The sequence below is a fragment of the Pyrus communis genome, chromosome 5 (genome assembly GCF_041283825.1).
Source record: "Pyrus communis isolate YQ-2024b chromosome 5, ASM4128382v1, whole genome shotgun sequence".
NCBI classification, from domain to species: Eukaryota; Viridiplantae; Streptophyta; class Magnoliopsida; order Rosales; family Rosaceae; genus Pyrus; species Pyrus communis.
The window spans coordinates 16,383,895-16,409,667 of record NC_142569.1 but is presented as its reverse complement, the minus strand read 5'-3'; the positions used below and the strand labels follow the sequence as shown (position 1 = coordinate 16,409,667).

Below are 25,773 nucleotides of genomic sequence, written 5' to 3'. Positions count from 1 at the left end.
TACAACTAAAATATCTAAAATCTTTCATAACATCCAAAAACAACTAGACATACAATCATAGACCAACACGTACCCAATTTCACACTTTTGATTTCGCGACAAACCTAAAAAAAAAAATTAAAAAAAAAAAAAGAATATGCAAAGCACACCTATGACATTGACATATCAAAAAACAAATTAAAACATTTTTTTAATTAAACTCCAGATTCCACATGTCACGTCGCAAAAGTGACAGCTCACATCACAACGCACGCATCGGGATTTTCATCGCTGAAGGCCGTGGTGTAGCGCACTTCCGTGGAGCTCGCACGTGCGAGGTTCCTCATCTGCGGGTCCTGCGCGTTCCGCACGTACCCGGACGGCGCCTTCTTGTCGTACACTCCAGCGGCGTAAGGGTGCGCCACGACGTCGTAGGGGACGTATGGCCAGAACTCCACCTTCTTCCCAGTCCGATGCGCGACGCGCGCCAGCACCTTGCCGGGATCCACGTATCCGACGACCGTCAGCTTGTGGGCCTTGCGGTCCACGTCCACCTGCGTTACGCCCTTCATTCCTTCCACCGATCTCTTCACCTTCCGCTCGCATCCTTCGCAGTCCATCTTCACCTTGATCTCCACCGTCTGATCAAGCACAAAACAATTCCATGTATAAGTAAACTACATACGTGACATTGTACACGTGGCGATTGGAGAATGGATTTTACTGGGTACTGTTCTTTGAGAAACAGAGACAGTAGGATGGAGCTCTAAAGAGTAAACGAAATGGATTTTATCCAACAAAAAAGTTGGGAATCTAGAAACAATGATTGAGCTATGAACAAGAAAAGCAAAAAGCAGAACAGGTTACAAAAAATAATTACTTGTTTTCAGATCCAAGAAAAAAATGCTGAAAATACTTGCTAGATCTCAAAACCCACAAACATTATAAGTGGCAGATAAGCATTTTTGACAAGATAAACTGAGATTTAGTCCTGCGTCGCCTCGATTCGAGTTTTCAGCCAAAAAAATAAAAAAAAAAACCTCAGAAATAGATAAAAGTTGAGAAGGAGAATATAGAATTACCTGGAATTGCCTGCGTTTCTTGAGCCTGGAACTCCCACTTGAGCAATCAAATAGATCAGAAAAATGATCCAAAACACCCATTTTTAACTCTTTTGGATTTCGAACAGAATTTGCACAACAGAAGTTTGTTGAAGATGTGAGGAAATAAGGACTCAAAAATATCTCCAAAGCTTTGGTTTTCGATTTTCAGAGAGGAAATAATTGGACTGGGTAAATAAGTTAGTAGAAAAGTGAAGAGGGGCTGCTCCAATTTTATAAGCAAAAGCCTCTTGGGATATTTTGTAATTTTAAAATAATCTGCGTCGTCCGTATGCTCCATCAGAAGATCTGGGTCGTCAGTTGCTGTCAGCAGTAGGCAGAAGGATTTATCAATCTGATTTCGCGACACGTGTCCTTAAGGCTCTGGTGTCGACAATCTAGTGGGGGGCGAATGCATCGACTACGGACAGGGTGGACGAGGCTATCCATGCACCGCCCATGTGGGGCCCGGGGATTTGGGCGCGGAGCTGCGAGTGAGGCCCAACTCATGAAGTAAATGGCCAGAGTGGGACCCGCTGTGTTGAGTCCGGTTAAATGGGGTGGTGGGACCGGAGGGTCAATATGATGGGGGAGGATGGGATCCCACAGGCTACAGCATGGCTAACCGTGTGTTCAAACCTGCTGAGGACAGAGCGGGGAACCGGGATCTTTCGTGCGTAGATTCGCGACAGTGTATGGATGAGTTCGGACTCCGAGACGGTGGTCCAACCGTCCAACGACATATTTTGTTTTCCCATTTTCTTTTTTTAGTGTTGAGAAATGTAATTTCGAGACAAATTATATTAAAAAAATCGTGACTCGGAGAAAGAGAACTGAATCTTTGTTTTACATTGCATTTGTCATATAAGACTTGCTACAACTTTCGAACTAAAACTTAAATTTAGGTTTTAAATTTATTTTAATCAGCTCTAATCTTTAACCAACTATGAGTTTTAACCGAAAGCTTAATTTTGGGACAACTTTAGCCCAAATTTTTTTTTTTAGGTGAGTGGGCTGGCCTGCATATATATGTATTTTGATTTTAGTTTTATATTTATAAATTTATTGAATCTAACGATTATAAAATTTATCAGTTCAAATTTAAATCTAAAAGTTAAAATAATTATAAAAAAAATCTTTCATCTGTTTCATATTCTTTTATAGTGTTATACGAGTTTCATAGTGTCAGTCTAGTGATTTTTTAATATTTATCAAAATCTAAATACTTTTAGGTTCAAATGTTCATAAAATTGTCATTCAGTACTACGGTCTGGTGGTATTATTAGTCAATTGGAGTGAGAGGTCTTATGTTCGAATCTCGTGAATGGCGAATTTGATACCAAATTAGGCTATCCATTGTGTGGCTTAACTGAACTCACATCCCCCTTAGTGTAAAAATATCAATATACTAAAAAAAAAATGTTCATTAAATTAAATTAGGATATTCTACATAATTTTTTTTAACAAAAGGTTACTTTAAGAAAAATTATCTTAAATTAATTCTTTAAGAATATCGGGCTAAATATTTAAGCCAAAAGAGTTGGAGCACAAAAATTGTTTCTCGTTTAAAACCTAAATTTCTGGGTTAAAAATTTTAGATTTTAACCCAAGGATTAGAGATGAGTCTAAGTGAAGAAAATGTTTTGTTTTCAAGTTTTCTTATTTCTAAACTAGCAAATGCCCACACCTACTGTGGATGAACATTTTTTTTTTTTTTAAATTAAGAAGTGTGATTAGTTTTTTAAATTAAAAAAAAAAAAAAAAAAACCAGTTAGGAAAATTGGACAATGATGAGCAGTTTCTTTTAAGTGAGCATGTTGTTTTCATTTGTTATTTTATTCTTAATTTTTAAATACGGCATTCTATACCAACTTGGTTGTGAGGTTGCTATAAAACAGCGAAATTTGTGTTTACGTAATTACTAAATTGCCCATATTTTTAATTTTGGTGAGAGAGTTAAAATAGTAATTTCATGGAATTCTAGTTGACAACGAGAATTTTATTAATAGGTAATTTAGATTAAAAAAATAAAGTATATCCTAGTTATGCAAAGCAGTAAATTTGGTCCAATTTTAGTTGGTGTGTGGTTGTGAGTAATTGTAAGATCCCATTTCGCCCAGGGGAGTGATCCTTATATGTATATTCTCATCTTTACCTAGCACGAGACCTTTTGGGAGCTCATTGACTTTGGGTTCCATCAGAACTCTGAAGTTAAGCGAGTTCGCACGAGAGCAATCCTAGGATGGGTGACCCACTGGGAAGTTCTCGTGTGAGTTCTCAAAAACAAAACCGTGAAGGCGTGGTCGGGGCCCAAAGCGAACAATATCATACTACAGTGGTGGAGCGAGCCCGGGATGTGGCGGACCCCGGGCGGGGATGTGACAATTTGGTATCAGAGCCAGGTTTATTGTAAGATCCCACATCGCCCAAGGTAGTGATCATTATATGTATATTCTCATTCCTACCTAGCACAAGGCCTTTTGGGAGCTCACTGACTTTGGATTCTGTCGGAACTCTGAAGTTAAGTGAGTTTGCGCGAGAGCAATCCCAAGATAGGTGACCCACTGGGAAGTTCTCATGTGAGTTCCTAGAAACAAAACCGTGAGGGTGTGGTCGGGGCCCAAAGCGGGCAATATCGTGCTACGGTGGTGGAGCGAGCCCGGAATGTGTTGGACCCCAGGCCGGGATGTGACAGTAATATGTATACAATAATGGATATTCCTCGTTTATTTTGATATTTGAAGGGCATAAAGAGTAATACTTGCAAACAGAAAGAGATCCTCTCTGGATTTCTTCCATCAAGGCCACCAAATCAAGTGATCCAGGCCTTCGAAATTTCATTCAACGGCCAAAAATTATTACACCTTTTAAGGGATCAAAACAGGTGGGTCATTGGATGAAATTCCAAAAGCCCGGATCATTTGATCTGGTGGCCTTGGTGGAAGAGATAAGGAGAGGATCTTTTTCCCTTGCAAACAACTCCAAATAACTTCAAATACTCGAGTTTTGCTTGATCAACTAGATAAAGTTTTCATTGTGACGGAAACATGGTACACTACTTGTTTTTATATAAGTGGTGAAAAAATTGTATTTTTTTAAGTTATTAACTTATTAGCACACATATTCCACCATTGGTATAGTAACATGTGGTGTATTACTCTGTGTTCCAGTCACATTGAAAAATCTCTCGATCAACTACTTGGTTAGGCATTCGAAATTAATTAAATTTGAGTGTTTGGATATATATACACACACACACACACATATATGATATCGTTTAGTATAGGATTAAATTGGAATGGATAAGCCACTATTATCAAGGCATGTTAAACATAGAAATAAAAAACTTGTGACCAATTTAAAGGTAGAAGATGAATTATTAAAGAAATTTCAACCCCTCCAAGTGGTGATTATAAGATGGATTTTTTTTTTTTCGGTTTAATCCGTTCAAAATTAAAATAAATAAATAAATCATCCTCATTTACACCTTCAATATAGATTGAATTTAAAGAATGATTCATTATTGAATGTTAAAAATTAATGAGACGATGCCCCCGTAAGTAGTAGTTGATGATATAGCGCTGGGGTAATGCTAGAGAAACTAAATTTGGAGACAAAGTTTTGAAAACTAAAGGACATGGAAGTTGAAGATTAGTTTATTACTTCAACGTTGATAACCGTACTTATTCCTATTGGTGACACATCATTTAGTTTGCAAATCTAGTCTTCAAATTTAGTCTTCATAACATTAGTATGTTGTTCCTTTTGTTGAACACATGGTCCCATACTTGGCCACATTGAGGATGCTACTCTAATTTGGTCCTTCCCACTTCATCTTCCTTTTGGACCGCATGCTTATACCACAACGTCCAAAGTGTAGACTTGTTAAACTTTATCTCCTTTTGAGAGGAAGTTCATCTTGAAAAATGAAACTTTAAAGGGACAACAAATATAGAGACGGTAACAAGTACTGTACGATGTGCCATATCAATTGGCTTATGTATAGTATTCTAATTGCTAGCTTTTGTCCTGTGAAGGTATATATCGGATCAGAATCCTCTCCCGAGCAAAGGATGAGGATTCTCTTGACCAAGTCTATCGGACCATTGAAATTTTATCTAACGGCTACAATTATTATAACTTTTAGAGGGGTTCCCTGTTTGTAGCCGTTGGATAAAATTTCAACGGCCCGATGGGCTTGGTCAGGAGGATTCTCACCATTTGCTTAGGAGAGGATCCTGATCCGTATATATCAAGCAAACAAGGAGGCCTTGTTCACATCTTGTACTCAGTTTAACGATCAAATACTCTAGTCGCTAGCTGTTGTTCTGTTAAGGTGTATATCAAGCGCACAAGGAGGCATTCACACCACGCACTCATTTCAACGACTAAATACTCTAATCGCTAGTTTTTGTTATGTGAAGGTGTATATATCAACCGCACAAGGAGGCATTGTTCACACCACCGACTCATTTCAATGACCAAATACTCTAATCGCTAGCTTTTGTTCTGTGAAGGTATATATCATGCGCACAAGGAGGCCTTTTTCACATCACCCACTCATTTCCATGACCAAAATACTCTAACCGCTAACTTTTATTCTGTGAAGGTATATATATGTAACGAGTCGTATATTCTCTTTTTTAACATGTAAACATGTTGTATACTATTTTTATCATTCTTCTCGTATACTTAATTATGCGAGTAAAAGGATAAAAAAGAGAAGTGTGTATTGCATGCAAGTTTCTCCCTATTTTAACCATTCACTACCGTGGTGGAAATGTGTTGTGTCTTTACATGACGGCGTGGATTCGAATTCCATTAGTAGTTAATCTAACATCTAACATCTAACATCTAACATCTAACCTAACAAAATCTATTATTTAACAAAAAAAAAAAAAAAGAACAAACCGTTCAATAAAGTAGTGATATATGTTAATATGTGTACGTCTTTTTGGCTGATGGTTTGGACTCCGTTGTTCTCAGTATTACATTGTGATTTGATTACTTCCTTGTTTATAATAAAGACGACGTTTCATGTTATCCGAAAAAACAGGGGGTAGGATTCTCTTTCATCTTCTTCACATTCTCTTTTATCATCTCCTCTCATATTCTTTTATTTTATTTTTCTCTTGTTATAAAAAATTAATATAAGATGCTAACATGATTTGACCGTGATCGTTCAAATAGGAAGGAATGAAAGATGAGAAAAAAAAAAAAAAAAAAAAGATAATTCTACTCCGAAAAAAAAGACGTCGTCTCACAGCTTTGAAAGCCTGATACTATTTTGTCGGATTAAATGTGAAAGCTCAGCTGTACATTATCAATAATCTAGCCAGTGCCAGTAATACCTAATTCATCATACGATTAGTTTTTAAAGTTTGGATTTATTTGTCTGTGGACTTAAAACACGCGGAAGTCGCATTCTGTCAGCTTATCAAATAATTAACTTAATTAATTAAGGGTTTTCATACTATAATCTTCCAGCTGGTGAAAATAATCATTAGGCTCTGCAGTCTGCATGTTCCTTCGCACAAGAGGACATGCATGTATCCAAACTAGCTAGCTGGATCTTACTACAATTCACTTGAATATATTACGGTTACAAGTCTAAACCGTAAGTGTCTTTTTAGCAAGATCATTTATATAAAAAGAAAAGAAAAGTAAAAGAAAAAACATGTGTTCCCTCCATTAATAGCTTTTTTTTTTGTTTTTATCCATTCCCTTAATCTGTACTATTTTATTAAAAGTCAGTATGACAAAGCAAAAACAACAACGTTCAAAGAAATAGAGAGGGTTTTATATGGATCTTCTTTCTAAGGAGGAGTCTGCTGCAAACCTGCAACTCATTCACCGTCCTTGAATGAAATTGTTTAGACTATAAGTATATATATGACGTTTAACAATAAAAATAAAACTGCGTAAAATGTAGAACATATAGCCCTAGAAATAGATCGGTCTTCTGTGCCCAAATATTTGGAGGGTCCTCGAAAGATCTTTATAGACGTTTTTCTAAGACCTCCGGTGAGACCACCCCCGGTCCCTCGAAGGACCTTAATTAATTTAAAGTTTGAACAAGCAATGATCTTGTCTTGACCGTCCGTTTCTAGTTATGGTGACACAGACTTTTAAAAGTATTCATGCAATTTTTAAGATTCACCAGCCTCACCTCACATGGGAGTTTCGTTTCATCTTTTGTCCTTTTATCTTTGTTTAAACCAATACATTAATTACAACAGACTCTAAGGAGATTTTCATTTAAAAGAAAAAAAAAGGTATTAGTTGTGGAGCAAACTTCAATGATCTAAACAGTTTATTTTTCAAGTTGTACCTCATAGATCATTCTTACAAAATTTTAGCCAAATCGAAAATATTGAGGCATCTAATTGAGTGAAAATTTTGATGAACACTATGTTCTAAGAAACATTGAAATTTCATTATCAAAAATTAAATGGAGAAATCGTTTCATCTTTTGTATAGATAATCTATAATTCGAGACTAACAAAATAGCCAGTTCGGATTGTTGCAGTTCGATGTGATGTGAGCCTCACAACTAATCCCTATTTTTTGAAAAATAAATAAATAAGAATCCTGTTACATCCCACATCGCCCAGGAGAGTAGATCCAGTAAGCCTTATATGTATATTCACATCTCTACCTAGCACGAGGCCTTTTGGGAGCTCACTGGTTTATGGTTCCGTAGGAACTCTGAAGTTAAGCGAGTTTGCACGAGAGCAATCCCAGGATGGGTGACCCACTGGGAAGTGCTCGTGTGAGTTCCCAGAAACAAAACCGTGAGAACGTGGTCGGAGCCCAAAGCGGACAATATCGTGCTACGGTGGAGTTGAGCTCGGGATGTGGTGGGGGCCCGGGCCGGGAAGTGTCAGTTTGGTATCAAGGCATAAGTTGGGCAATATTGTGTTCATCACACGCGTGATGTGAGCATTCTTGGTTTTTGTGCCTAATGTTCGAATCTCGCCATTTTGTCGAATACGGAAAATATGTTAGCTTTTATTCAGTTTTGTGGTCTTGACGACTTTTAAGAAAATTATATTGGCGTTTGTTCTTAGAATTAAAACAAAGTTATTCCTTGTGGAAGAAATGTGTAGATTTGAGGTAAGTTGATGGCCTAAGTTAATGTATTGATAACCGTGTATCACCAGAGATTTTACCAACCAATTTCATCATCATTCTTCCGTTGTTAATATTGATCTTTTTGAGATTGGAAATCTCAGCTAGTTTTGATTTCTTGGTAGTATTGTTAGAATATCACCTAATAGAATTATTGCGAAGTCTACTTTTGCTAAGATTCTATAAATGTCTCATGTGACAATTTTGTGCTAAAGTGGTAACACACAGCGGAAGAACATGTTTGGGAAATTACTTTTGGTCCGTGTTAGCACTAATATTTTCAAACATACTTGTGTTCATGCTGGATCTTCAGGAGGAAGATCAACTCTCGATAAAGTCATTTTGAAAGTAGATCTTTAGCAAGGTTTTTTCTAGCCTTGGGATTTTTCAATCAACGCTAATTCCCAGATTTCGCTTTTGTAGTTATACTTATTAAATGGGAGAGAATGGGCTTACGAAAGTAAGTTGTCATATCTTGGGAGTAGTAGAAATCCGAAAAACAGTAATCAAATCCTCCTAGGATCAATGAACTACTTCGCTTGAGCCGAATAAACTAGGATCGTGAAAGCTTAGGAACAAGCTTTGTTTTAGGACAGTAAACTCATGGTTGTTTTTACCTTATCACCTACCTAGGTAAACGAAACCTCTTCGACTAGCCACCTCTCGATCACTTCCATAGGTAGATTGTAGAGTCAAATTACGGGTTAATGTCTCACTGTTAGAGTGATTTGAGTGTCGAGGAAACTGTGTGGACCTTTTAGTTTGTGTCGTAGAGTTGGTTAGTAATATTGTATGTTTCAAGGACATATACTTTTGGCATCATATCCCAATCTTACTGGGATACCACCAAATTGTTAAGTGATGCACATCATCGACCCACTTCCTAGTATTACACAAATTTTCCTTGCTTTATATCGAACGTTTCTGACGTCATTGAGAAACTTAGTTACAAAGTTACGAATTAGGAATTTATCCAATCAGGGATTAAACATTTTATTTAGGGAAGTTCAAACCCATTTGCGAGGGCGAAAGACTGAATCCTAGGTTTGTACCTAGATTTTAGCAAATTGATCGATTTAAATCTTACTTCGAACTGATGGTTTAACCAACCAACCTTTGTAATCCGAGTTTGCCTCCATGGTTTGACGAATTCATAGTGGTCTTATTGGCGATCTTCTTATCTACCTCGATAGTGAGACCAAATTCTTTCAGCTCTGTTAGTCAACTATATACCAGATTCCTCGATTGTAAACTTTGATTAAATTGATACTCAACTTGGGAGATGTGACCTCAATGGACGAGATTATTTTCTTTTCCTAGAAAGGTTGTAAAGGAAGAAGTTAACATTTCTTAGTGAAGAACGTGTCTAAAAACTCTTGTTCGTGATCTGATCAAATGTGGAGATAAGAAAGGAAATAAAAAATTGAGGCTCCACTTGAAGTGTTTGAAAAGAATTCTTAGTTTAGGCGCACCCTATTTTTGGTTAGAGTTGAAAGAATGTTGAGGTCATACAGTTTAAACTTTATGACAACCACAGTCTCTTCTCTACTGCTTCTAGAGGATGATGGTATTATAGGAGATAAGCTTCTGGACTTCTATGCTAGTTCAGGCATCTGGATGTATTTATGGTTCACCGTGTTATACGTTTCACTTCCAGACCTTGAGAAATTTTCAAAGGGATTATGAATAATGAATTTTGCCTAGTATCACATTACCACTTTGAGATTAACAATTAGTCTGAATGAAATACTCAGACCTTAATGGACATGTTGCATGTTGCTCTTTCCACAATTAGTATGGTTGTATCATACCATTGTCTCTAATTTAGTTGCTCGTAACTACGGTTACAACTTTGGTTTGCTATGGTACCATTGGAGTCAATCCCTGGGCAGAAGTGTGCCGACGAGGACGTCGGGCCTCTAAGGGGGTGGATTGTTACATCCCACATCACCCAGGAGAGTGGATCCTGTAAGCCTTATATGATATTCTCATCTCTACCTAACACGAGACCTTTTGGGAGCTCACTGGCTTCGGGTTCTGTAGGAACTCCGAAGTTAAACGAGTTCGCGCAAGAGCAATCCCAGGATGGGTGACCCACTGGGATGTTCTTGTGTGAGTTCTCAAAAACAAAACCGTGAGGGCGTGGTCGGGGCCCAAAGCGGACAATATCGTGCTACGGTGGAGTCGAGCTCGGGATGTGGTGGGGGCCCGAGTCGGGATGTGACTAATCCTTTGTTGGAAGTGGGGCTCTCATCTCGTCTCTCTGAAAATTTTGCAAAGAATTTGTAATTATAATCTTCACATAATGTTTTATACAGGTTGGATACATGTCAAAATTAAAAAATATGTTTTGTCGAAGAGTGAATGAAATTCGTGACAGTGATCAGGATTATACAACCATATATATTTCTTTGTAATGAGAAGAATAATATAGAAGCATTCACAAATTCTAAGTGAAGGTATAAGATAAACAACATTTAAACAAATTAATTACTTTTTAATAGTGTTTCAAAAATTAAAAAAATGTCTCATATTCGAATGTTGGTTGAATATAAAACTTCAAAGGCATGGAATTGAAGAGCGTCGATGCAAATTTCTACCTCCTTATTCTTGAACAAAATTACACCTACAAAACAAATAACACCTTAGGTCAAAGCCAAGAACCTCATGCGCCCACAATGAATTTGGGAGGGGGCTTTGGCTGAAGAACCTCCGATGCCAAAGTTAGAATTTTGAGGGAATAGTGTTTGGAGAATTTAGCAAGAGGATTCAACTTGGGTTTTTGGAGAAAATGGGATGATATTTATAGGGGTGTGGCCGGTCACTTGGGTGGTTTTTTGGGTGCGATTCACAATTTATTAGCTAATTAATAAATTAATTGAGTAATAAATCAATTAATTAGCTAATTAATGCAATTTGAAAGGAATGATTTGTGGGTTACCTTGTGGAGAAGATTTGATAAGGATGGATGAAATAAGTTTTGAATAATTACCTATTTTCAACACTTTTGACCTTGAATGAGTCATGATTGTCCACTGCTCGCGTGTAGGAGTTCAGGTATTTACTCGAGGATAATTTTATCATTTTTACCCTAGAATTCACGTGTCGTCTCTATATTTTTCTCGATTAATTTTTGCTCTACAAAGGACATCAAAACCAACAAATTAAACGTTATCTGGATGCCATTTTCTAGCAACAGTTCAAAAACACGAGTGGCGCTTGCATTTGCTTTTGCTTCATGCGGAAGGGACCTCTGCTCTGCTCCAATATCGGCAGCTGCCCACTGATCTGGTCCTCCATGCATCCCTCGCTATCTAATTTGTCGCTAGCTCAATATGTCGGAACAACCTCAAGTTGCACCAGCTAACCACAACATGGAGAAACTCATGACTAGAGACTAATAAAAAGTTAAAACAAAAATTTGAAAGAATAATCAGAGTAGCTAGCAGTTTTTTTTTTTTTTTTTTTTTCATTAAGCGTAACATATTTAATTCACTTTGTAATATACAAGAAAAGTGAATCGCTTTCGTGTGAGATAGACGCACTATTTTGATTAACTGATTTAACACATATATGCGATTAAGATATATAATATTTAGTAAAAAGTACGAGTATTGTTAAAGATTATATATCATGCAAATGAGGGTTTCAGATCCTAAATTTCTATTGTACTCGTATTCATCACTCACACCATAATTAACCCAATGACTTATAATTAGATATTTTTAGTTATTTTCTCTCTTTAATTCTTGGAATTTTATCTATTTAGCAAAAAAGACATAAAGACACAATTTCACTAACTTAAAACATATTTTACGCATAATTGACCGGTTCTAATTGCAATTAAAAGGCCAGAGGCCTCACTTTCCTTTTTCTCCAACAGCTTTAATGACATGGACAAGAGTCATGCCCTTTTTCCTTCAACAGTTCCACTGTATATATAATCAAGGGCCAATTCAGACTCTACAAAAATGCAAATTAAATTTTAAACGTGATGGCAAAATGCACCCTCCTTTTAGGCCTCTTACTTGTTCTTGGTTGTCCATTGAAAAGTAGTGGAAAATCCGTCAAGGCAAAGAACATTGATGAATCATCTGCCTCGCTCAACCGGAGCAGTTTTCCCAAGGGTTTCGTGTTCGGGACAGCTTCATCGGCTTACCAGGTATACCTATAATTAAACTGTTTATCTTTTAAGATTCTCATTAGATATGCTTAACCTTAATTAATGTATATTTATGCGTGTGAATTTAAGTATGAAGGTGCTGCAAATGAAGGTGGTAGAGGACCAAGTATATGGGATACATACATGCACAACCATCCAGGTCTCTCTTCTGTTCTATTAATTCATGTCTGATCAATTTGTAACAAAATCATCACTTAATTAAAAATAAAACTGAAAAGGGACATTTTTTGCATGTTTTTATGAAAAAAATCAGAACGGATAACTGACCGTAGCACTGGAGATGTGGCCGTTGATGAATATCATCGCTATAAGGTACAAGAACATATATGCTTTCTTCTAAATATTATGCCATATATTCTGATTGGATTTTCTAATTAATTAATTACTTTTTTGTTACAGGAAGATGTTCAGATTATGAAAGACATTGGCCTTGATGCTTACAGATTCTCGATCTCATGGTCTAGACTGTTGCCAGGTAATTAGACCATTAATATAATTACTTTTTACAATCAGGAAATTAGGAGATTACATACTTTTATTATTGTAATTGTTGTCTAACTCTTTCTATGAACAATTCATTTGTATTGTTTAATTTGTATTCGATCAGATGGAAAGCTAAGTGGGGGTGTGAACTACGAAGGAATCAAATATTACAAGAACCTTATCAACGAGCTTTTAGCCAATGGTAATGCAGTGCGTCTCCTATGAAAAAACTAATTAGTGTATGTATTTAGTTTTGCTATATATTATTAATTGTTAAAAACTGCAGGTCTAAAGCCCTTTGTCACAATCTTTCATTGGGATTTTCCTCAAGGTTTGGAGGATGACTACGGTGGTTTCTTAAGTCCTAAAGTTGTGTAAGTGAAAATGGTCTATGAATTTTCCAGTGTGTAGGATTAAGTTCCATGTTCTGATTTCATTTTTTCTGATTTTCTTGTATAATATACTACAGGGATGATTTTCAGGACTACGCTGAGCTTTGCTTCAGAGAATTTGGTGACAAAGTTAAGCATTGGATCACGTTGAACGAACCATTAAGCGTAAGCAAGAATGGTTATACAACCGGGAAGTATGCACCAGGCCGATGTTCTGACTGGTTAAAATTAAATTGCCTTGGTGGAGATTCTGGGACTGAGCCATATTTGGTGACACACCACCAACTTCTAGCTCATGCAGCAGCCGTAAAGTTATATAGAGAAAAATATCAGGTCTTGTACTTACAATTTTTGAGTTACCACCGCTAATTATACTTAAGTTTAATTTTTGTGTGGTTGTATTCAAATAACAATGAAATGTTGAACATGCATGCATAATGCACAGAAATCACAAAAGGGAGTGATAGGGATAACGTTGAACTCAGATTGGTATGTTCCAGTGACTGAAGAAAGGAACGACAAAGATGCAGCTAAAAGAGCTTTGGATTTTTCATATGGATGGTATGTGTGTGTGTGTGTGTGTGTGTGTGTGTGTATTACAGGCAGGATATTAGATGGATATTGCAGATTAAGGAATCATTACTAATTTGATTAAACTAATCTCATATATGTGTTTAAGTTAAAAGTAATATTTCAAATCTTCGATTTGATATTTAGGTTTATGGATCCGTTGGTGAAGGGTCACTATCCACACAGCATGCAAGCTCTTGTTGGAAATCGATTGCCGAAGTTCACTAAAGAGCAATCCGCAATGCTAAAAGGTTCTTATGATTTTATTGGACTAAATTACTACTCAGGAACTTATGCAGCTAATGTTCCTCATCAAAATGATGCAAAACCAAACTACAAGACAGACGCTCTCGTTAATCAATCAGGTGAGCAGAAATAACTAACAAATTTTCTTCTTAATTTGCTCTATACATACTTACAAGGTTTTGGAACATGATGTTGTGGCAGTCGAGTATAATGGCGTTCCTATCGGTCCACTGGTACGTTGCATTTTCCTTTCTATTGGATAAATGGAGATGGGTGATTCGAACTTCGTAACTGGTTCAACATTTGAAGGAGATGTATCATTAGACTAACCTCCTCGTACCGTGTTTTAAATGGTTTGGCAGGGAGCTTCAGACTGGCTCCATGTTTACCCGAGAGGAATTCGAGATTTATTGGTTTACACAAAGCGAAAGTATCAGAATCCACTTATTTACATCACAGAAAATGGTAATTACAGCATCAAATATCAACATGTTCACATTTCTATATTTTTTGGCCATCTCATTTGTTAAACATATTATATAACCTAATCTCTTTCATGTTGTAGGATATGACGACCCCAATGATCCGAACATACCTATTGAGGAATCCCTTGCTGATAAGAAAAGAATCAACTATCTCGATCGCCATATCTATTATATTCATAGAGCGATCGAGTAAGTAGCTAAGTGCATAGCCTAAGGAAAGCACGACTTCTTCTCACTCATTTGAACTATAATTTCACTAATCCGATTGTATTTGATTCGGTTTTTTGAGCAGGGATGGTGTTAACGTGATGGGATACTTCATATGGTCATTGTTTGACAACATGGAATGGAATACCGGATATACTGTTAGGTTTGGCATCAACTATATCGACTTCAAAGACGGATTGAAAAGACATCCTAAAGACTCAGCGAATTGGTTAAAGAAGTTTCTTAAAACAGAAAACCATGAGGATTTGTAAACGTAATTAAATTTGGTATCCACCATATCCTGCCGTACTAGTACTATATATTTAATTTCATCTGCGTCCTATTCCTATATGTTCTGCAATGAAAGTGAACGAAGGCTTGAATTTTGCTAATAATAAATGATAGAGATACCAAGCCTGCCACTACCAACCAGTTTGTTACACCTCATTTTGGCCCGGAAGGCTTGAATTTTGGGCTCCAAAAAGTAGAATTTGACCCGACTCCTGACTTGCAATTGACAATGCAGAGATCCAATACGATTTTATATACTGTTTCAAAAATCTTCACCTAGAACCGTCTAGGCCCATCCTAGACGCTAGATGGTTGACCATCGTCCCGATTAATCTTGAGGCGTTTGAAAATTAAGAAAGGGCTCCTAGACCTGCTTAGGCGCTTGCCTAGACTGTCTAGGTCGCGGCTCTCAGTACTCACTTAGACAGAAAATAGATTACTTTCATTTCGTATTTTATTTGTATCAATACATTATTCAAGAAACTTGTTGAATACTTAGATGAACAAACATTATATACTTGTTCCCCATGTTTTCATTATGTTCAAATGCTTTATAATCTATATGTTATTCTATTTTGCAGTTTATGTATTCCAGTGAAATTATGTATTTTTTAAGTATAAGCACACACACTTATTTATATGATATATAATAAATTTACTTAACTCTGCCTAATCCACCTAGGCACTACCTAGCCGCTTAGGCACTAGGCCCCAGCCTGCCGCCCAACTAGCACCTAGCGTTTTCTAAAACCTTGATTTTATATAATGTACAAGAAATGATTTTTATTTTTATACGTCTCTTTTCTTTTAGTGTTTTTTTTTTTTTTTTTTTGTTTATTTGCATTTCTCGACGGTTAGATGGTGATCATACTAAATATATATATTCACATGAATTATATTTGATAGTTAGATGGCTCAAAAAAAAAAAAATTGATAGCTAAATTATAATTATATTAAATATATGTAAGTATTGTAGTCAATTCATTTTTTTTATCTATTCAATTCAAACGAAAAAATTAAACAAGAGCCGATGTGGAAAAGAAATCACTTTTGTAATGTGAAATGAGCTTGGAGGTAATAAGTAGAATAGAACAAGATTACAAAGATAATAAGAAAACCTAGTCTTATCCTTTAGAATAAAATAATCAATTAAATAAATTCCTTGATGGATTAGCCTAAATGTTAAGCGAGAGTGTAGAAAAAAATGGGTTAGGATTTGTTCACCGCTAAACAAGAACAGATGAGAATTTCTACGAAATTGTTAGCCGACCAACAACGTTCAAAATAATAATAAAAAATAGTCAAATTAGTACAGAGGAGAATGTGTAGATAGATAATACGAGTGATTAGATAAAACCAAAAAAAAAACAAAAGATTAATCGATGAAATAGCGTTGATAGCGAAAGTGACACCGGTTAGTGATAGAGACTTGGGTGGTAACACAATTACAACGTACTTAAGACGTTAAATGGATCACACCTGAAGCCAAAAATGTATAGGTCGATCAATATGGACAAGAGAAGAAGTAACATGAAAAGGTCCAAAAGCATTTCGATATATAACAAGAGATATATGATTCATATGATTTGATCAACCCTATATTATCCATTTGGACAAAACCAAAATGATATGAAAAAAAAAAAAAGTTTTATGAATTTTTGAGATAAATGATAAACACAACCTCCTTTACCTTCCCACATATCTGTTTTAATCTTTCATTTGGTTTATTCAATTTAATAACTAGAAATTAAACAATAAAATGTATGAGAGAAGCTAACAGAGTGTGTGAAAATCACCTCTCATGAAAAAAAAAAAAAAAAACTTTGTGCCACTCCTGATAATTTTGATCATTAATTTTACTTGTGTTGTTCAATTTAACGGCTATGTAACTAAAAGAGGTGTGTACATATGAGGTCAGAAAGGTTGTGTTCAAATGATTCTCTTATTGAAAATGCAAGTGCACAGTAGTGTGACAATTCACCATATAATAGTACTATGTTATTGGTCATTCTAACTATTCAACAGTAATTCTCATGAACAAGGACGTCGGCAAAGAAACAATTTAGATTGATTGTTCGATACCATAACACCAAAACGAAGAAAATACATATTCTTTAGTTTTGTAAGAGGGGGATAAAGGAGCTAGAGACTTCTTGTTCCTTAAGGTCAAAAGTTCATACAAATTGTTGGCGCAAATTCTCGTTGGGCTTTGGAATCGAGCTTAATTTGATTGAAAAACAAGAAGAAAACATTACACGTCAAAGATTGAAAAAGCAGAGCACCAGACGTGTTGATTTGCTCTAAAATTAATCAATAAAAGCAAAGAAAAAAGAAAAGTAGATAATCATGCTTGGATGCATGCATGCACACTGACTAATGACAGATACCAAATGAAAACAAAACCATGCAGTCAAATTCTCGAAGATGCACGAGAGACAGCAGCACCCCAAAAGTCACAATTCGCTATAATACGTTTATTTTACTTTTCTCCCCCTTTTTTGCATTGTTTTGTGGTTGAGCAGGGAAAGAGGAGGGTTTTCATTTTTCAAGTTTGAAGAGAGAAAGCATGGGATTGATTGGAAGGGGGGGAGTATGTAGTTGCTTATGAAGAAACTTCACATGAGTTGCGTGTGTGTCGGACTCCAAGGTATAGAATATGTGAAATCAAACATGACACTATCAGTCTATCACATTTATCAACTCTTTCTCCTTTATGAGGGGAGCAACATGGAAGGAACACTTGGGGAGGAGCCCCTTTACCAACAACACAACATGAGAATCTATCTCTATTTAAAACCTATTGATAAAATACAAAGTAGACCAATTTACTTATAAGTTCATGCAAGATCTTTTTTCCCATTAATGTGTGATTGATTTTTAAAAGTTTTTTTTTTCAATGAAAATGCTAAGACGAGTTACAAGTTACTAATTTTTGATAGTTGATACGCTCCATAATCATTCGCGCATATGTAAGCGGTTGATTCATAAAAGTTATTTTCTCGTAAGATATAAAGTCGTTAAAGAGCACTAAATGAAAAAGATTACTTCTAGATCACACATGTAATTAAGTAAATTTGTTACACTTGTAAAGATTGTGTTTGGAATTTACGAATTTGTTTACGTACAGTTTAATTTCTCAGCATGCAAGGGTTGATCCACATAGGGGCCAAGGTGATCTAGAGACCACGTAGGCTGGGAAGTACATGTGTGTAGATCTTTCGATGACCATTCGAACCTTTTCGTGCTCAGTAAGTGTTTGATGTAATGCCTTCTAGACATATCTCTACAACACCCAGCAAGTTGCATCGATAACACTGGACAGATTCTCTCGATATAACTCGACAGATTGTTTTGGCATACGTTGATATATGTTGACATGTACGCATGGCTTAACTGACGATGAGAAGCCCAATAATTGTTCAACAAAATGCCTTACTGAACAAATTGAAATTCTTGTTGTGTGCCTCACTTGTTTCCATCTAACAAACTTAAACCTTTAATAACGAGACCCTCAATATTCAAATCCTGAATTCACCAGTATGCCCACATTTTACCTATACTAAATATGATGATTAAAAGATTGCAGCTCCCGTCATTCATAGCATGACTTTTGAAAGGACTGGCATGGCTCCTTATTACTTTGTATAATTTTATGGAAAATGCCATTAACAAACGCATCATGTAATATTCAATGTCCTTAACACAGTTGATCATCTCACTATGAACTAGGTGTTCGTTGGTTCCAATCTCACCATTATAATATTTCCAAGTCAAGTCTATAAACATCAATCACATGATCTCCATTGTCTTAATATTGATTAATAATTCTACGTACGCGCGTATCCATAGAAAAAATGGCTTGGGAAAGTTGAAAGCTATTAGGTCTTTTTTTTCTAATGGTACAAAAAACATGGCTGCCGCACAAAAGTGGACGGCAAATAAAGATGATACAATAGTTTGTGAATTATATGATGACCTTTAACCTACTCAGGTGAATCTTGACAAAAACCATTAGCCTTGGACCCACATATCAATGGTAATATGCCCATCAAATGATGTTCAGGCGGTCCACATACCACCCGAGGTCTCAGTGGGTCCGCATACCCATTGAAAGTCATAAATTGAGGCATGCAGAGACAGACTCTTCCATGAGGTGGGAGCCTTCCCAACCATAAATCGAACCACCCATTTTTGTGAATAATTATTCAATGTATTTGTTGTGAGAAAACTTAAATATGATTCAGTTAAAATAAAAAATTAAAGTTTAAGTAGGATTGTTATTGTTACTTCATGTTTATTTGTTTCAATGATAGAAAATTCATTAGATTTGAATAAGAAACGTTTACATTAAAGGTCAAAGTATTAAACAATCATTATGCCTTAACACACTCTCATCTACGAAGACTACTCTCCCTTGAAACAAAAAAAACTCCTAGATGTGCTGTCTTATTACAAACACGGGAAGTAAAAAAGAATTTCTATTAACTTCAATTGCTTTTACCAACAACACAACATGAGAATTTCTATTAGACTTGATTCGCAGGGAAAGTTACCAAAGCCACCAGTCCCTTTGAAAGATCCCCACAAAATCCCTAGCCACTCATCCAAAGCCTCCGCTCGCAGTCGTCGTTTGCCATGCTCCATCACAGTTGACCTTGATTGTCGCACCTAGCAGCTAGGATTAGGTGCCTCAACCTGAATTGGACGCCGCACCTCATCCACGGCACCTCTTGCCTTCGTTTCGTATCTTCAAACTCTCCCCATTGTTGTTACTTTGTGTGGAGTGACATAACATTTTGGTTAGAATCAATTACTAATTTTTATTTTTAAATACATATCATCTTTTATCAAGATTGTTAGGTCATTCACAAATAAAATCAGTTACAAACTTCTAATCAAAATATTACTAGAACGACACTAGCACAAATATTTAGAGGGCACTAAACTGTGATTTATACATGGGTTATTGTCTGTTTAGTGTCCTGCTAGTTCTATTTTCGATTAAATATTTGTTACAAGTTCTATTTGTGCATGTTTCTCAACGTTTAGTATGTGACAATCATGTCACGATATAGTGTTACTAAATTACATGTTATAAGTCGTTAAAATCAAATTGTACTATAACACAATATGAGGGTGTAAAGGTCAAACTGGAAAATTTGTCAACAAAACTATCCCTACATAAGTTTTTCTTAGACATCTTGTAACATACATGCATGTTGATGTAATTAAATTCGCTGGAGTTATAATACTCGTAAAATCACATATATAGTGTACATTTTCAAAATTATCATAGAGATTAAATGGGATTTGGGAATTTATTTCACAAGAAATGGCTTGAAAGTTTGTCAACTTCTGAAGACATAGGTGGGGGGTTGCTCCCTGATTTGGGGAAGTGAGAGGGGGCATAGGACATGCAGATGCACCGCGTCGATATCACATTGCCGAAAGCTATAAAACAAATAGAAGCAGTTGGGAAGTTGCAGAAACGACTTTTGCATCCAACACTACACATCACTAGGAGAGAAATCTGCTTTTGGATTTTTGCACAACTTTTTTAATCACAGAAAGACTCAGAGATTAATAAATATATAGATGCCTAGTCAATGAAGTGTGAGATGGGTTCACATGGATTGCACCTATTGATTACAAGGGATCATATGCTTCATGGGTCCTGGAGGGTGATGAGCACATGGGTCCCCTGTAAATTTCTGCAGGAAAAAAACAAGAAAAATAAATATAAATTGGGGTTTTTAATTTCCATGAATTTTCGTTGGTTCTTCTGAACCTTTCGATCTTGCTGACAAGTGACATGGTAATTTAACAAAAGCTGAAAGAAAATATCATTTCCTAGGTGTCAGCTCCAAATTCAAGGGAGATAAGGATTGAGAATAAAATTAGTAGCAGAAAAGCTTGATATGGCAGTTGACAGTGTTTAGGGTTACAGATATTAATTTGAGTTGAACAAGTTTTCCTTTTTTTTCTCTCTCGTCACTTTCAGTTGGTGGAAAGATTATGAATTGCTTTGATGGTCGATCCTATTCACAATTAATAAAATACTACCAAAAGAAATTGGTGTTATACACATATTATAATTTTACAAGTCTCATTCTATATGAAGAATTGTGACAATATTCGAGTTTTAAAGCATATTTTTTTGCACCTAAAGTGAATAATTTATTTATTTCAGTTGCGGTGTTTAAATGAGGATTGAGATATAAAGAGTATGTATCGTAAAAAAGATGTGTCTCTTAACTAATTTAATTCAAAATATTAAGACGATTACCCTTTCAAATCTTAATGATTCAATGAACCTCTTTATCGTGTGTGAAAAATTATAATGGATATTAGCTGAAACTATTCATTAATCGTATGTGCTCGTCTAGTAATAATCTTGTTTTCATTCCTGGATAGTATTGGATTAAGGCATGTGTTTAAGTTAATTAACGCAAGAATTTATCTCTAATCGAGTTGGTGTGCACGTAATATTCGTACCGATTATCTTCCTATTTCAATAGAAACTTGTTAATTAGGGTTTATATATTAAAGAGACCCATTAATATATTAACTCTCAATAGGTAGTCGTGGACAATTAATTTTTTTCCTTGACTTCTAAGGTAATTGGTAGTTGTGTACTTTTCTTAGCAGCATTAAGCAAACAATACGTCCCAATTACCTGCCGTTTTTTACTACAAAACCCATGCAAAATCAGTTTGATACATCTCCTACTCCTACAATTAGAAGGTTTGACATGCGCATGGAATTGTGAGGATTGGAAAAGAAACTGCAACATAATAATAACCTTGTTTAGGGGTGCAACTCGGACGGTTTTGAATAGATCAAATGACTAACTTGATTTTACAAAAATTGAATTTAAATTTGAACGTATTTCAAACGCATTATGATGGGTTTAATCTAAGTTCAATTGAGGCTAAAATATGAAATCAATAACAAACCAATTCCATATCAATACAAACCGTATGAAGATATCCTAATCCCATAAACTCAAACAATTGACCAAAAAAAAAAAAGAAAATTAACCAACATTTTTGGCATGGTATAATCCGAATGGATTTGTCTTACCATGTATCGACACAAATCCATCCTACTAAGAAAACGAGTTAGTTGCAAAGGGTTCTCCTAGATTTAATCTCGATTAACACCTTAAACAAGAAGATAAGTATTGCCATTAAGTGATTAATACAAATTTCCCAAAAACCCTAATTATGTTTGGTTACTTGAGTTAGAATACTTGACAAATTAGCAAGATGACACCTACACTCTGAGTTGTAATGTTCCTCATTAGGTTTACACAGGAGCCCAAAAAAGATACACATATTTATCTTCACAAAACAAGAAAAAGAAAAGGATATTAATTTATTTATTTGACATTTCCAAGATCTTAAAAAAGAAGAGAAATAAAAGGATCCTATTCTGGCTAGTCTCCCCAGCATTTCCAGATGATCAAACTGACAAATCTCCAATAATTTTCTCCCTCTCACCCACTTGGAATTCAATTCCTATTTTCTTTTTTAATTTAATTTAATTTAATTTAATTTAGTTTAATTTAGTTTAATCTCTCTCTCTCTCTCTCTCTCTCTCTCTCTCTCTCTCTCTCTCTCTCTCTCTCTCTCTCTCTCTCTCTCTCTCTCTCTCTCTATTAAAAAGCAAACGCCTCTCTGACCCGATAGTTTAGTCACAAATTCTGCATGTGTACGTTGTTGCTTACCGCGTCCCATACATCTCTCTCCTCTCTCCACCATATAAATATAAAAAACAGAGACTTTGAAAAGACACGGCAAACTAGGCATCCTATCTTCTCCTCCTCCTCCTTTTCCAAGTTTCCTGCTACTTTAATTCAATTCAATCCCATTTTTCTATACTCCCCATTCATTTATTTACTATTTTAGGTTTGGTCTCTCCATATATAGATGCTCCCCACTTCTTGCCCACCACCCTTGTGATCATAGGCCCCAGTGAAAAACAAAAACTAGTTTTTGGGTGCAAGAACAGGTTGAGGAGAAAGACTGAGAGGTTTGGAGAAAAGGGTTTGTTTCAAAACCTGATCTTTTGGGTTAGTTGGTTTCAAGTTTTGATCTTTTGGGTTGGTTGGTTTTGGTTGATTGAGATATGGCCATTGAGGCTCAGATGTATTCGAAAAATCTTGGGTTTCCATTGTTTGGCTCACAGGATTGGATGGTGGAAAATTGCGGGGGTGGTATTGGTGGGTTCAGTCAGTTTAGTTTCAATGCTCAACAGAAACACCAACTTCAACAACAATTTCAGCAGCAACAGCAACAACTACAACTACAAAACCAGCAGCAGATAATGGATCAAAATCTCTGCTTTGAAAACAGTATTCCTGTCCCCACTTTGGAAAGCAACAGCAGCAACATTATGGCCTCCTCCTTTTCTCAAGCATTTGAAGCTCAGGCAGCCGAGCAGAGGCAAGAGATTGATCAGTACATCAGATTACAGGTTAGAATTTAGAATCCAATTTTCATCACAAACTGTGATTTCATAATTCTGGGTTTCATCCCAATTTCAGTAAAAATTGTGATTTTATGACTTGGGTTTAATCCATTTTTCTTGAAATTACTTGTTTTCATGATTTTGGATTATTTTTTCGAACGTATTTTTACTCAATTCCCATGTTTTGTTTTTTGGTAAAAACAGAGTGAGAGATTGAGAATGATGCTGCGAGAGCAGAGAAAGCAGCAACTCGCAGTGCTGCTGAAGAAAATAGACCCCAAGACACAAGTACTTTTAAAGCAGAAAGACGAAGAAATCACACAAGCAAACAGAAGACAAATGGAGCTCGAAGATTTTCTCAGAAGATTGGAGGCAGAAAACCAGGCATGGCAAAGAGTGGCACAGGAAAACGAAGCCATGGTCATGACATTAAACAACACACTAGAACAGTACAGGGAGAGGGCCATGTTTTGCCTCGTGAATGGTGGAGAGGATGCAGAGTCCTGCTGTGACAATTACAGAGAAGAAGAAGGAGAGAGTGATGGAGGAGGAGGTGAAAAGATGAAGGCTTGCAGAAGATGTAATTCTGGGAGTTCGTGTGTGCTGTTTCTTCCCTGCAGGCACCTCTGTTCATGCAAAGATTGTGAGGCCGTTCTGGATTACTGCCCGGTTTGTAGAACGCCAAAGAAGGCCAGCATTGAGGCTTTGATTTTCTAGGCTGCTTTTCCGGGAAAATGTAGATAGAAAAAAAGAGGGAGAAAGTGACTGAGAAATGCTTTTAGCAGCGTGATGTTATGATTTGGTAATGTGAACAGAACCAATTTCGATGCAAATTGTTTTTTTTTTTTGATTAATTATTCATTTATTTATTTATTTTCCTTTGGGGTCTCTGGATTTAGATTTTAGTTTGTACTTTAGATAACCAAAAAAAACAAATTGAACAGAAAAATACAGGACATGGCATCTTTCCCTTTGATGGAGAGGGTGTTGCTTTTTGCCTCTTTTTTTTTCAATTAATTTTGCTTTTCATATTCTGCCATTGGAAGATTGATTTGATTATTCATATCAGATAATTGTGCCAATTGTTTCTCTTAATTAAACGTTTTAAATTTGGGTTTTGGAAACAAAGTCAATGAGAAATGAAAAACAGCTAAATATGAGCAGGAAACTTTGTGACATTAACTGGCCGCCTGATTATAACAATTATCACACGTAATCTTATAAAATCGAATCAGGCTAAAATACATCAAATTAAACCGAATCAGACTAAAATACATCAAATTGTATGTTTTCACGAACAGGAAATGATGTTTGTTTTGCTTTCTAGCTTTGGATGTGATGTAAAATTGATCACATTGGAACTATCTAATGGGAAAGCATGTTGTTTTATTGTGAGCGTACAAAAAGTCAAAAGAAAATTGTGGGGAGCTGGAAGTTGTTGGAGTGGGAATTTATTTAGGTCCACATTATCGCATAGCCCTAGTTGGATTAGCCAAGCATAAATATGGTCCATCTCAATTCTCATGCACGTTTTAGTAATGATATTTTCTTTCTTTTACGTTCTCCTCCTTATTGCCTCTTTTTTCAAGTTCAACCTTCTCCTTTCTTGTGTTCTAAGGTTCGAAAGGTTATACAACATGCCCGTAATCAACAATATTAGCTAAAAAAGCACCTTCTATAATATTATCAGTATGACAATATAAGTATACCATTAATATTTAATAATATAAAGAAATCTTCTTTTTTAACATACAGTGTTCTACGCTGATTTAAATTAAAGATGGAAAAATGTCTTAACCGCTAAAGTAATCCATCATTGCATTTTAAATATTTTTCACATAATACAAACGAATATGTTGATAATCTATATGCTTGTCCATATTAAATATCGTGGCTAGGTCAGGCAACAAGACCTAAGATTTCTAGCCAACACACTCGAATCGGTCAATGGATGTGCCGTCGAATGAAAGAGAGAAGAAAGAAGCTGAGTCAAATTGGTAATTTCGAAACTGGAGGACTCATTAATTAATTACTTGGAAGCAAATAAAGGTTGGATTTTTTGGGATTTGATGAGAAATTGTTGGATACCCGGACCGGACCAATTGGGTTGTTCGGCCCTTGATTTTGTTCACATTCAGCCGGCCCACATCGAATCCCACTCCTTTCTCACATCCCCATGGCCCACCACCGTGAGACCTTCTCAGCGTTGGCAGGAGATTCCGGTGGGAGTGGTG

The 25,773-nt window shown here is 36.0% G+C and overlaps 3 protein-coding genes across 4 annotated transcripts; 2 read left to right on the top strand and 1 right to left on the bottom strand.

The window, feature by feature from the left end:
* Positions 1–1,359, bottom strand: LOC137725712 (heavy metal-associated isoprenylated plant protein 26). Its single transcript, XM_068464480.2, has 2 exons — positions 1,062–1,359; positions 1–620 (listed from the first exon to the last, which is right to left on the bottom strand). Exons 1-2 carry the CDS (start codon positions 1,140–1,142, stop codon positions 237–239), a joined length of 465 nt encoding a protein of 154 aa, XP_068320581.2. The 5' UTR covers positions 1,143–1,359; the 3' UTR covers positions 1–236.
* Positions 1,360–12,088: 10,729 nt separating this feature from the next.
* Positions 12,089–15,205, top strand: LOC137726037 (beta-glucosidase 12). 2 transcript variants are annotated; one of them, XM_068464894.2, is made up of 13 exons: positions 12,089–12,372; positions 12,463–12,532; positions 12,647–12,705; positions 12,793–12,868; positions 13,001–13,078; positions 13,163–13,250; positions 13,346–13,601; positions 13,714–13,829; positions 13,986–14,203; positions 14,286–14,317; positions 14,447–14,549; positions 14,650–14,758; positions 14,862–15,205. In XM_068464894.2, exons 1-13 carry the CDS (start codon positions 12,205–12,207, stop codon positions 15,046–15,048), a joined length of 1,560 nt encoding a protein of 519 aa, XP_068320995.2. In that variant the 5' UTR covers positions 12,089–12,204; the 3' UTR covers positions 15,049–15,205. The 2 variants fall into 2 exon arrangements, with proteins under 2 accessions (XP_068320995.2, XP_088550740.1); XM_088694614.1 differs by having other exon boundaries at positions 12,184–12,372; positions 12,470–12,532.
* A 7,551-nt stretch (positions 15,206–22,756) lies between these two features.
* On the top strand, positions 22,757–24,372 carry LOC137726965 (putative BOI-related E3 ubiquitin-protein ligase 3). The gene is made up of 2 exons (XM_068465911.2): positions 22,757–23,545; positions 23,744–24,372. Exons 1-2 carry the CDS (start codon positions 23,198–23,200, stop codon positions 24,254–24,256), a joined length of 861 nt encoding a protein of 286 aa, XP_068322012.2. The 5' UTR covers positions 22,757–23,197; the 3' UTR covers positions 24,257–24,372.
* Positions 24,373–25,773: the final 1,401 nt, after the last annotated feature.

Coding starts and splice junctions, on each gene's coding strand:
- LOC137726037 (XM_068464894.2), top strand. CDS start 12,205: ATGGCAAAATGCACCCTCCTTTTAGGCCTCTTACTTGTTCTTGGTTGT. Junction 14,318..14,446: donor GCGTTCCTATCGGTCCACTG/GTACGTTGCATT, acceptor ATGGTTTGGCAG/GGAGCTTCAGACTGGCTCCA. Junction 14,550..14,649: donor TATTTACATCACAGAAAATG/GTAATTACAGCA, acceptor TTCATGTTGTAG/GATATGACGACCCCAATGAT.
- LOC137726965 (XM_068465911.2), top strand. CDS start 23,198: ATGGCCATTGAGGCTCAGATGTATTCGAAAAATCTTGGGTTTCCATTG. Junction 23,546..23,743: donor ATCAGTACATCAGATTACAG/GTTAGAATTTAG, acceptor TGGTAAAAACAG/AGTGAGAGATTGAGAATGAT.
- LOC137725712 (XM_068464480.2), bottom strand. CDS start 1,142: ATGGGTGTTTTGGATCATTTTTCTGATCTATTTGATTGCTCAAGTGGG. Junction 621..1,061: donor AGAAACGCAGGCAATTCCAG/GTAATTCTATAT, acceptor GTGCTTGATCAG/ACGGTGGAGATCAAGGTGAA.